The 12,271-nt window shown below is 37.0% G+C and overlaps 1 protein-coding gene across 3 annotated transcripts in view; it reads left to right on the top strand.

Annotated features, from left to right (window-relative positions):
• LOC130682066 (probable ubiquitin carboxyl-terminal hydrolase FAF-X) overlaps nucleotides 1–12,271 on the top strand; it is a 167,138-nt gene that overhangs the window by 68,188 nt on the left and 86,679 nt on the right. For 2 of the 3 annotated variants that reach the window (XM_057496189.1, XM_057496190.1), the window contains exons 21-22: nucleotides 5,079–5,209; nucleotides 5,429–5,687. In XM_057496189.1, coding sequence (XP_057352172.1) covers nucleotides 5,079–5,209; nucleotides 5,429–5,687 — 390 coding nt within the window. Of the gene's footprint in view, nucleotides 1–5,078; nucleotides 5,210–5,428; nucleotides 5,708–12,271 lie in introns of all 3 variants that reach the window. The other variant, XM_057496188.1, reaches the window with a different exon arrangement.

Below are 12,271 nucleotides of genomic sequence, written 5' to 3'. Positions count from 1 at the left end.
TGTGGTTTTTGTCCTTCTTTTTGTCGATGTAGTGGCTGATGATGGATTTTTGGATGCTGTACCATCCTTGCATCCCTGGGATGAATCCCACTTGATCATGGTGGATGATCCTTTTGATGTATTTTTGAATTCTGTTTGCTAATATTTTGTTGAGTATTTTTGCATGTGTGTTCATCAGGGATATTGGTCTGTAATTTTCTTTTTTTGTGGGGTCTTTGTCTGGTTTTGGTATTGGAGTGATGTTGGCTTCCTAAAATGAGTTTGGGAGTATTCCCTCCTCTTCTACTTTTTGGAGAACTTTAAGGAGGATGGGTGTTAGGTCTTCACTAAATGTTTGATAAAATTCAGTGGTGAAGTCATCTGGTCCAGGAGCTTTGTTCTTAGCTAGTTTTTTGGTTACCAGTTCAGTTTCTTTGTTTGTATTTGGTCTACTCAGATTTTCTGTTTCTTCCTTGGTCAGCCTTGGAAGGTTTTATTTTTCCAGAAAGTTGTCCATTTCTTCTATGTTATCCAGTTTGTACCATATAATTTTTCATAGTATTCTCTCATAATTCTTTGTATTTCTGTATTATCCGTAGTGATTTTTCCTTTCTTATTTCTGATTCTGTTTATGTGTGGAGACTCTCTTTTTTTCTTGATAAGTCTGGCTAGGGTTTATCTTTTTTGTTTATTTTCTTGAAGAATCAGCCCCCCCTTTCATTGATTCTTTCAGTTGTTTTATTCTTCTCAAATTTATTTATTTCTGCTTTAATCTTTATTATGTCCCTTCTTCTACTGACTTTGGGCCTCATTTGTTCTTCCTTTTCTAGTTTGATTAATTGTTAGTTTAGAGTGTTCATTTGGGATTGTCCTTCTTTCCTGAGGTTGGCCTGTATTGCAATATATTTCCCTCTTAGCGTTGCCTTTGCTGCGTCCCACAGATTTTGTGTTATTGAATTATGGGTGTCATTTGTCTCTGTATATTGCTTGATCTCTTGTTTTTATTTGGTCACTGATCCATTGATTGATTAGGAGCATGTTATTAAGCCTCCATGTGTTTGTGGGCTTTTTCGTTTTCTTTCTGTAATTTATTTCTAGTTTCATACCTTTGTGATCTGAGAAGCTGGTTGGTACAATTTCAGTGTTTTGGAATTTATTGAGGTTCTTCTTGTGGCCTAGTGTATGATCTGTTCTTGAAAATGTTCCATGTGCACTTGAGAAGAAAGTGTATCCTGTTGCTTTTGGATTCCTTCCACATAAAATTTAAGCAAAGCACTACTAAAAACAATAATTCGTGTCTTTTAGAGATAACCTGGACTGCCCACTCAGTAATCTCAGTGTACTGTATATGTACTCTGTTGATATGTATTAAACATTTCGAAATGGTAAAAGAGGAATAAATACCATAGAGGTAAGGCCACTGAATGAAGGTGGAAATCTGTAAAAAGGGGGACATAGAAGGAAGTGTGGGTCAAGAGCAATACAAAGATGGGAATAATTTTCTTATGGTAGAGCTGAAAGAGCTTGAACAAGTGTAGCTGTCAAGCTAATGCCTTTTTTTCTTCTTATTTGAATGTTACTTACGTGTCACTGTTCTGGCTCCCCTTCTTCAGGGAACTCTTATCTGAACAAGCTAAATTTCTGTATTATACTAACATTATTCCCCTGTTTGCCAATTGAATATGACCTAATTGGTGTTCAGAAGTGTGTTTGTGTACGACAGGCTGTATTACTTGTTTTCTGCTCTTATTGATAGGTTTCTTGTTTCGTTCTCTTCCTTACGTGGCCACTTGTTTCCACTGAAATAATTTTTCATTATTACAAAGCCAACTTTTTATATTGTACTAAATTTAAAGCTACATAACATAATACACCTCATTTTGTGTTTCCAGAGAACAAGGATATTCTTTTATGTATCCATAGAAGACTTTATGTAGATCAGAATGTCTAACATCTTTGATACTCTTGAAAACTAACCAGTTGTTTTTTGTACATTCTGTCGAATTGGGCTTTGTATGCTTTCTCGTTATCATGTCATTTAAAAAATATTTTGGTACAATTCACTTTAACAAAAACTTTACTGTCTTAATGTGTTATTTTTTATTAAGTGTATTTCTATTGTGCAGGAAACCTCCAAAACTTTTCCCGCTTAAAAAACTGGAACTCTATACCCATTAAACAAAAATTCTCCATTTATCCTCTTCTCCTAGCTCCTAGCAACCAGTATTCCACTTAATTAATGAGGTTTTAACTTCTCTGGATACCTTATATAAGTGGTCTCATACAGTCTCTCTTTTTATGTGACTAGTGGCTTGTTCATTTCGCCTGATGTCCTTAAAATTCATCCATGTGTAAAGTATGGCCGATTTGATTTCCTTTCTTTTTAAGGCTGAGTCTATTCCACTGTAGGCTTGTAATTTCGGGCTAGCTCCCTGTGCACTAGGGGAAACTTCAAACCGTTCAGGGGAGGGCTCTTGACTTTGAACGGGAAAGAACTCTTGAGCAGGTCAGACAAGTGTAGGTAAGGAAGGAATTCATTAAAACGAGAGCAGCAGCCACACAGGCAGCAGAGAGAAGGAAGAGCAGAGGGAGGACAGGGAAGTTCACTGAACTCCTCTTCCGTTCATGGAAAATCTTTTGCTAACTCCTAAAGCCAGGGTCACCTGGTATCTGGTGTGATCCTGAATCCATATGGCACGAGAACTAAGTCCCTACCACCCCAGGATTTTGAGGAGGCACAGAGCACTGGATGTAGTGAGATTATGTTCTGATAACTTACAAAAGGCAATCAGGAGATTTTCAGGCAGGCTGCTAAAGAGCATGATCATACAGCTGCAGCCCTGTCCCGGTCACTCAGGTGGCAAGTACCTGCAAGTCAAAATCAGAGATCTCAGTAGTCCCTCCCTACTTGTTTGAAGTAAAAAAAAGGAGCATGAAGACTTGTACTGAAGTCCAGAAAATAGGATGTGAAATGGCGAAGTGGCAAGAACACTTCTACTGTAAAAGTGAAGAGACAAAACACAGTTAGGTTGAGCAGTAAGAAGTCTTTATTTCAGGCAAAAGTACACACTTGAAAAAAGGGGAGTGCAGGCAACCCCAAAGAGGAGATGCACTTTAAGGCTTAGAATTCGGATTTTTAAGGGTTTCAGGAGTGGGGCAATAGACTATGGGTGGTGGAGGTGCAGGCTTGACAAGTGGTCTCATGAATGTCTGTCTATTGTGGGAGACATTATGTTGTCTGTAGAATGTCCTCTAGATATTCTGTCAGATAAACTTAAAACACAAGGAATTTATTGATCCTGTTCTTCTCTACAGTAGTGGTTATTCTCAAGCAGTGGGGACATGTCATTTAGGAGTGCTTGCCTTGCCTTAAAATAGTCTGTTACTGTCTGATTGCCATAAAGTATGTTAGTAATCTAACCCCTTTTACTGACTGGTGTTTAAAATAGAATGAATCAGCCTCAGATGTACTCTCTCTTGTTCTTACTGTACTTTTTATATATCAGTATTTACCTTTATCATTGAGTCCCCCACCATACCCCATTGCAGTCACTGTCCATCAGTGTAAAGACTTGCAAAATATATACATTTTTAGGTATTGGCAAAAACAATTAATCATAATGCTTGTCCCATGTCCCTACCCTACCTCAGCAACAAATTTTTGTTGAACAATTCATCTGTCAGCATATGCCTAATGTTCCCCTGTTTAGGCTATTATTAATAATGCTGGTATGGACAATTTTGCACAAGTTTTGGTCTGGGCATATACTTGCACTTTTCTTGGATGTAGACTTGGGAGAGAAATTGCTGGTCAATAACAGTAATCTTGTGTGTGACATCAGGGAAGTGCCAAATTGTACTTCAAAGTAGGTGCCCCATTTTTTCTGTTCTCTCAAGTAAGATACAGGGGTCCTAATTCGTATCACCAGTTTTCACCAATACCTGTCACTGTTTTTAATATCATCATCTCATCATAGTTGTGTTTTTAAGTGGCCTCTCGTTATGGCTTTGATCTGTCCCTGTTGGCTAATGATGCTGAGTATTTTTTCATGTGCTTATGAGTCATATGTGTGTCTTGGAGCAGTATCTAGTCACAGCCTTTGCTTGTATTTTTAATTAGATTATCTGTCTTACTCCATTGTAAATGTTCTTGATACATTCAGATACAAGTCCTCTTTGATTTACGAATACTTCCTCCCATTCTGGGCGTTCTGTTTTCACTCTCCAAGTAGTATCCTCTGATGCACAAAAGACTTAGTTTTGACATAGTCCCTCTTACTTATTTTTCCTCTTGTTACTTGCACTTTGGGCATTGTATGTAAGCAGTAATCTCTAATACAGAATCATTTGTTTTTCCAAGAGGGGATTATCTTTTTATTGTGTCTTCTGATTATGCGTTTGTGGGTTTTTCTATGCCCAATTGTCTCTGTAATATGAAAGGAAATACAAGCTTTTCCTAACTTCTAGGTATACTTTAGGAAACAGTCTCTTACGCTGTTTTGTTTTTAAGTTACATCTTCTCTTGAAAGTTATTTAATTTTATTTCATTAAAGGATCAACAGTTCAAGCATAATAAGAGGCAAATCATTGAGACCTTGGTGGGAGGAGCTTGTGTTATTTGAGTTTCAAAAACGAATTCCTCTTCAGTGTGGGGTTTTTGTTTTCTTTTTCTTTTTCCAGTAGATGAAGCACGTGTTGATTTGAGGTCTCTAGATAGGAAACTGTTGCCTTTGTATTTTGGTTGGTGATTAAAGAGCCCTAGTTGATCATTCGGGAGTCCAGTACTGGTTGTCTTGTAACATTTGATCTCAGAAATGATATTTATTGATGTTCCATATTCAAAATAAACTCTTGAATGTATCAAATGTGAGATGTTAAGAACATATGTATTGCCTTACTACACTGATGGACAGTGACTGCAATGGGGTATGGCGGGGGACTCAGTAATAAAGGTAAATGTAAAAACCACATTGTTTTTCTTGTGGAACCTTCATAAGAGTGCATAATAATGACACCTTAATGAAGAGTTAATTAAATTGTTTTTAAAAGAACATTATATATTGTATTTTACTCTGGGCTGTGTCTGGTTTTTTTGACAGATAGCATAACAATAGGAAAATTAAGAACTGTTTGTTTGGACCATGCAAAACTTGGAGAAAATATCCTTGAACCGTCTCTTGATTCACTTTTCTGTGGTCCTTCTGCCTCCAGAGTGCTATACCTAACAGAGGTTGGTGTTTTTCCTATTCAAAACTATAATTTCTACATCATACAGTGATATGAAGAACATATGTAAGATTTTGAAATAATTTGAATTAGTTAATTGTTTCAAATTATTATGTGAAACAGTGAAGAATTTCTTAGTTTCAATAAAGGAAATGGAAGTTATAGATTCATTTTTTATTACCCTTTAATGCAGTTTTCATCCCACGCCCCCTTTTCTTTCTAGGTAGTTTATGTCCTGTTAATGCCTGCTGGTGCATCTTTGGCAGATGATTCCCCTGACTTTCAGTTTCACTTCTTGAAAAGTGGTGGCTTATCCCTTGTACTGAGTATGCTAACAAGTAATAACTTCCTGCCAAATACAGATACGGAAACTCGGAGAGGTGCTTACTTCAATAGTCTTAAAATAGCTAAACTGTTGTTAACTGCCATTGGCAGTGGCCATGTTCGAGCTATAGCAGAAGCATGTCAGCCAGCTGCAGATGGTGCAGATACCATAAAAACGGTAAATTTTTAAAATCTTTAAAACGAGTTGTGTTTAATACTTAATTTTTTAAAATTTAACTTCTCAGTGGCTCTTTAGAGAATGCAAATTTAAGTCAATATGTTGTCGTATTTGTACTGAAATGTATAGGTATTCTTTAAGGATTATATTAATCTCAGAGGATGCCTCATCCCTTTACATCCTTTTTGAGCTTCAGTTGTTTGCCTCATAAAAACTGTAGCTGAATATTTTAATTCATACCTGAAAGATATTTAAAAAACAGTAATGGTAACAGAAATATTTAATCAGCATGTTGCCCATCTCTCCTCTGCCGTGACTAACATAACCACCACAACTAACAAAGACTCTTGGACATGCATCAAGGTATCATCCTTGATGCATGTCATTGAATTTTCTTAAGATATGCTGAGATTTAATGCGTGGATAGAATGTAGCGTCCAGTTCGCACTAACTTTTGAGTTCTTTTATTTACATTACAAGTGAAAGTTTTATTAAATTACCGGCTGAAGGTAAAATGGTTTGGGGTGAATAATTTTAGAAATGAGCTTGATTCTTAGGGAAATTTGAATAATGGCTACACCTATGATATTTAGAATTTTCATTATTTCACGTAGGATTATAGTGTTGTAGATTTTGTTTCAAAGAAAGAATCATGCTAAGGCATTTCAAATAAAATAAACTGCCTGGGATTTTCTGAAATAATTCTGGGGAGGTAGGCACAGTTAATGTGTATTGATACAGTGAAACAAGTTGGCCTTTTACTGATAATTATTGAAACAAAGTAATGTGTACTTAATGGTTATTCGCACAGTTAACCTTTGAAGAATACAGGGGTTTAGGAGCACTGATACCCCTGCCAGCCCAACACAGTCAAAAATCTGTGTGTAACTTTTGATCCACCAAAAACTTGACTAATAGCCTACTGTTGACTTCCTATTTTGTAAGTCAAAATTAAAATCTAAAAAAATTTTAAAAAGTGTAAATCTGAAGAGGTAAAATAATTTGGTCCAAATAAGAAAAATGACCTCAGAATAGCTCAGTGAGTAAACAGACTGCACCTATTCTTTCTGCTCTTCTAACTTTTTTTTCGGTCTACTTATTCTAGCAATAATTAAGAGTCATGTTAAACATTTCCAACTGTAAAATGGAAGAACACCAGTCCTGAACAGTTGTGAGAGGACTAGAATGGCTTAGCCTATCTGTTACCAACAAGATCATCCACATGGTGCTAAAGACCTATAGTGTGCAGTAAGATAGGAAAAAATGGGGCAGAGATGGTGATTAAAAGGAGGCATAAGGGAGTTTTCTGGAGAACTAGCCTCTTTCTTTATTTGGGTGGTGGTTATATAGGTGTGTTCAGTTTACGAACACTCATAATAAATCTGTACTTCTTACATACATATATTCATGAATAAATAGTTAAAGGATGGAAGAACAGATTAGAAAAATTTTTCCATCTGTAATTGTGGGTTTGTCTATTTTTCCCTTTAGATTTGTCAAATTTCCTTTCATGTATTTTTCAAGTATTGTTTGGTACATCTACATTTATGATTGTTATGTCTTTGTGACAAATTATTTCAACTTGGTGTTCCTTTTTATTTTTTGTAATATTTTTTGTTCTTAAATCTACATAATATGATCTTTTTGTTTTTAATTAAAGCATCAATGATACACAATCTTGTGATGGTTTCAAATTCACAATACATTGCTTCAACATTCACCTATACTATCAGTCCTCACCACCTCCAGTGTGGTCACTGTTCGTCATTGAACTCAGATATTACAGAGTCATTACATCATTACCTGTGTTCTCCATAAGTACTACCGTCCCATGACCAACATGGATCGTGATTGCATTATTGTGCCCCTTAGTCCCCTTCTCTCACCCCCCGCACCCATCCCAGCCCTCCCTTTTGGTAACCACAACTCCCTTCATGGTGTCTATGGTCTAGTGCTGTTCTGTTCCTTCTCTTTTGCTTCCTGCTTATGCTCCACAAATGAGTGAAATAATTTGGTACTTGTCTTGCTGTTCTGTTCCTTCTCTTTTGCTTCCTGCTTATGCTCCACAAATGAGTGAAATAATTTGGTACTTGTCTTTCTCCATCTGGCTTATTTCACTGAGCGTAATACCCTCTAGCTCCATCCGTGTTGTTGCAAATGGTAGGATTTGTTTTCTTCTTATGGCTGAATAGTAATCCATTGTGGATTTGTACCACATCTTCTTTATCCATTCATGTACTGAAGGACACTTAGGTTGCTTCCATATATGGGCTATTGTATACAGTGCAGCAATAAGCATAGGGGTGCATATGTCTTTTTGAATCAGTGGTCTTGGTTACTTCAGGTAAATTCCTAGAAGTGGAATTACTGAGTAAAATGGTATCTCTGTTTTAGTTTTTTGAGAAATCTGCATATTACTTTCCACAGTGGTTGAACCAATTTCCATTCCCATGAACAGTGTCAGAAGGCTCCCCTTTCTCCACGTCCTTGCCAGCATTTGTTGTTTCTTGGATAGCATTGTCTGTTGGATAGTGGCTTTCCTAAGTGGTGTGATGTGGTAACTCATTGTGGTTTTATTTTTCATTTCCCTGATGATTAGCAATGTGGAGCATCCTTACATGTGCCTATTGGCCATCTGTATTTCTTTGGAGAAGTATCTGTTCAGATGCTTCACCCAATTTTTCCATCGGGTTGTATGTTATGGAGTGTTAAGGCATGTGAAGTCTTTACGTAGTTTGGATATTAACTCCTTATCAGATGAATCATTTAGAAATACATTCTTCCATACTGCAGGATGCCATATTGTTCTGCTGATGGTGTTGTTTGCTGTACAGAAGCTTTTCAGTTTGTCGTAGTCCCAGTTGTTCATTTTTTATTTTGTTCCCTCACCAAGGAGATGTGTTCAGGTAAAGGTTGCTCATGTTTATGTTCAAGAGATTCTCACCTATGTTTCTTTCTGAGAGTTTTATAGCATCATGACTTACATTCAGGTCTTTGATCCATTTTGAGTTTTACTTTTGTGTATAATGGTAGACAATCATCCAGTTCATTCTCTTACATATAGCTGTCCTGTTTTGCCAACACAAGAGGCTGACTTTTCCCCATTGTATATTCATGGCTCCTTTAACATAACTTATAATTGACCATATGTGTGTGGGTTTACTTCTGAGCTCTCTATTCCTTTCCATTCATCTATGGGTCTGTTCTTGTGCCATTACCAAACTGTTTTGATTACTGTGGCTTTGTAGTAGAGCTTGAAATTAGAGAGTGTAATCCCTCCCAGCTTTGTTCTTCCTTCTCAGGATTGTTTTGGCTGTTCAAGTTCTTTTGTGGTTTCACCCTTAATTTTATGATTATTCTGTCTAAATCTTGAAAAATGCCATTGGTATTTTCATAGGTATTGCATTGGATCTGTAAATTACTTTGGGCAAGATGGCCATTTTGACGATATTAATTCTTCCTGTCCATGAGCACAGGATAGATTTCTATTTATTGGTGTCTTAATTTCTCTCACGAGTACCTTGTTTTCAGAGTAAAGGTATTTCACCTCCTTGGTTAAGTTTATTCCCAGGTATTTTATTCTTTTTGATGCAGTTGTAAATGGGGTTGTTTTCCTGTTTTCTCTTTCTGCTAATATGTTGCTACTATAAAGGAATGTACCATATTTCTGTGTATTAATTTTATATCCTGTAACTTTGCTGAATTCAGTTATTAGTTCTAACTATTTTTGGTGGTGTCATTAGGGTTCTCTACTTATAACACCATGTCATCTACAAATAGTGACAGTTTAACTTCTTCCCTATCAATTTTGATGCCTTTATCTCTTGGTGATTTTTTTTGCTGTGGCTAGGATCTCCAGCCACTTTTATGTTGAACACAAGTGGTCAGAGTGGGCATCCTTGTCTTATTCCTGATGTTAGAGGAAAACCTTTCAGCGTTTTGCTCTTAAAAGGATTATTTTGACCGTGGGTTTGTTGTGTATGGCCTTAATTATGTTGAGGTATGTACCCTCTATGCCCATTTAATTGAGAGTTTTTCTCATGAATAGATGTTGAGCTGTGTCAAATGCTTTTACAGCATCAATTGAGACGATGGTGTGATTTTTGTCATCCTCCTTGTTGATGTGATGTGTGATACTGATTTACTTTCAAATATTGTATGATCCTTGCCTCCCTGGAAGAAATCTCACTTGGTCATGATGGTTGATCTTTTTGATATGTGTTTGAATTTGGTTTGCTAATAATTTCTTGAGGATTTGTGCATCTGTTCATAATGAATATTTGTCTCTAATTTTCTTTTTTTGTGGTGTCCCTGTCTGGTTTTGGTATCGCAGTGATGCTCGTTTTGTAGAATGAGTTTGGGAGTATTCCTTCCTCTTGTACTTTTTGAAATGCTTTAAGAAGGATGGGTATTAGGTCTTTAAATGTTTGATAAAATTCAGCCATGAAGCCCATCTGGCCGGGAATGTTTTGTTCTAGGTATTTCCTTGATTACCGATTCAAGTTCAATCTTAGTATTGGTCTGTTCAGATTTTCTGTTTCTTCTTAGGTCAGTCTTGGAAGGTTGCATTTTTCTAGATGTCCGTTTCTAGTAGGTCATTCAATTTATTGACATACAATTTTTCATAGTATTTTCTAATAATCCCTTGTGTACCCATGGTGTCCTTTCTCATTTCTGATTATATTTATGTGTATACATTTTCTTTTTTTCTTGGTATATCTGGCTAGGGGTTTATCTTTTTTATTTCCCCAAAGAACCAGCTCCAGATAGGCTCTGTGGTTTGCTCTTCTAGATTTTTATTTGTGCTCTGATCTTTATTATGTCCCTCTCACTGAGTTTGGGCCTTACTTCTTCTTCTTTTCTGGTTGCTTTGTGAGTTTAGACTTCTTATTTGGGATTGTTCTTCTTTCTTGAGGTGAGCCTACATATTGCTGTGTAGTTTCCTCTTAGAACTGCCTTTGCCACATCCCGCAGGTTTTGGGCTGTTTGTTTTCATTTGTCTCCATATATTGTTTGATCTCTTAATTTTATCATCGATCCACTGATTATTTATAAGAATGTTGCTTAGCCTCCATGTGTTTGTAGACTATTTTGTATTCTCTGTGTAATTTATGTCTAGTTTCATACCATTGTGGTCTGAGAGGCTGCTTGATAAAATTTCAGTCTGTTGTAATTTATTGAGGGTCTTTTTGTGGCCGCCTCTGTGATCTGTGCTGGGAAATATCCCACGTGGACTTGAATGTGTGTACGGCTGCTTTTGGGCAGACTGTTCTGTAGATGTCTGTTAGGTCCATCTGTTCTAATGTGGTGTTCAGAGTCTCGGTCTCTTTATTTTCTGTCTAGTTGATCTGTTGGTGTGAGTGCTGTGTTAAAAGTCTCCTGATACAAATTTGTTGCATTCTGTCCACCTGTTTAATTCTGTGGTTCTGTGTTTTACATATTTAGGTGCTCCTCTTTTGAGGGCCTGATTATAATGGTTACATCCTCTTGTTGGACTGACCCCTTTCTCATTATGTAAGGCCCTTTTTGTATCTTGTTACTTGTTTTCTTTTGAAATCTCTTTAGTCACGTACTGGTATTGCTACTCCTGCTTTTTTCTGCCTATAATTCGTGTGAACTATCTTTGTCCCTTCCTTCACTTACATTCCATGTAAGTCCTTGAATCTGAGATGAGTTTCTTGTAGATATCACATAGATGGTTCTTGTTTCTTCCTTTATTTTTGTATCATTAATGTACAGTTACCTGAGCAACATGGTTACTAGACTCCTCCCCATTATCGAGTGCCGACCACAAACCCCATTACAGTCACTCTCCATCAGTGTAGTGATGCAATAGAATCACTACTTGTCCTCTCTGTGTTGTACAGTCTTCCCCATGAGTCCCCCACTATATTGTATCTGCTAATGATAATGCCCTTTTTATCCCCTTATCCCTCCGTTCCCACCCATCCTCCTCAGTCCCTTTCTCTTTGGTAACTTAGTCCAGTTTTGGGTTCTGTGATTCTGCTGCTCTTTTGTTCCTTCAGTTTTTCCTTTCTTTTTATTCACCACACATGAGTGTAATCATTTGATAGTTGTCTTTTTCCACCTGGCTTTTTTCACTGAGCAAAATACCCTCTAGCTCCATCCGTGCTGTTGCAAGTGGTAGGATTTCTTTTCTTCTTATGGCTGAATAATATTACATTGTGTATATTTACCACATCCTCTTTATCCATTCATGTACTGTTGGACACTTAGGTTGCTTCTGATTCTAGGCATTGTAGGTAGCGCTGTGGTAAGCATAGGGGTGCCTATGTCTTTTTCAAGCAGGGCTGCTGCATTCTTAAGGTAAATTCCTAGGAGTGGAATTCCTGGGTCTAATGGTATTTCTATTTTGAGTTCTTTGAGTAACCTCCTTTCCTGTGGGAAACATACTGCTTTCCACAGTGATTGAAGTAACTTACATTCCCACCAGCAGTGTAGGAGGGTTCCCCTTTCTCCACATTCTCGCCTACATTTTCATAGTTTCTCTTTTGGATGGTGGGCGTCCTGACTGGTGTGAGCTGATAATCGTACTGTGGTTTT

The sequence above is a fragment of the Manis pentadactyla genome, chromosome Y (genome assembly GCF_030020395.1).
Source record: "Manis pentadactyla isolate mManPen7 chromosome Y, mManPen7.hap1, whole genome shotgun sequence".
Lineage (NCBI taxonomy): Eukaryota > Metazoa > Chordata > Mammalia > Pholidota > Manidae > Manis > Manis pentadactyla.
This window is presented reverse-complemented; position numbering and strand designations above follow the sequence as displayed.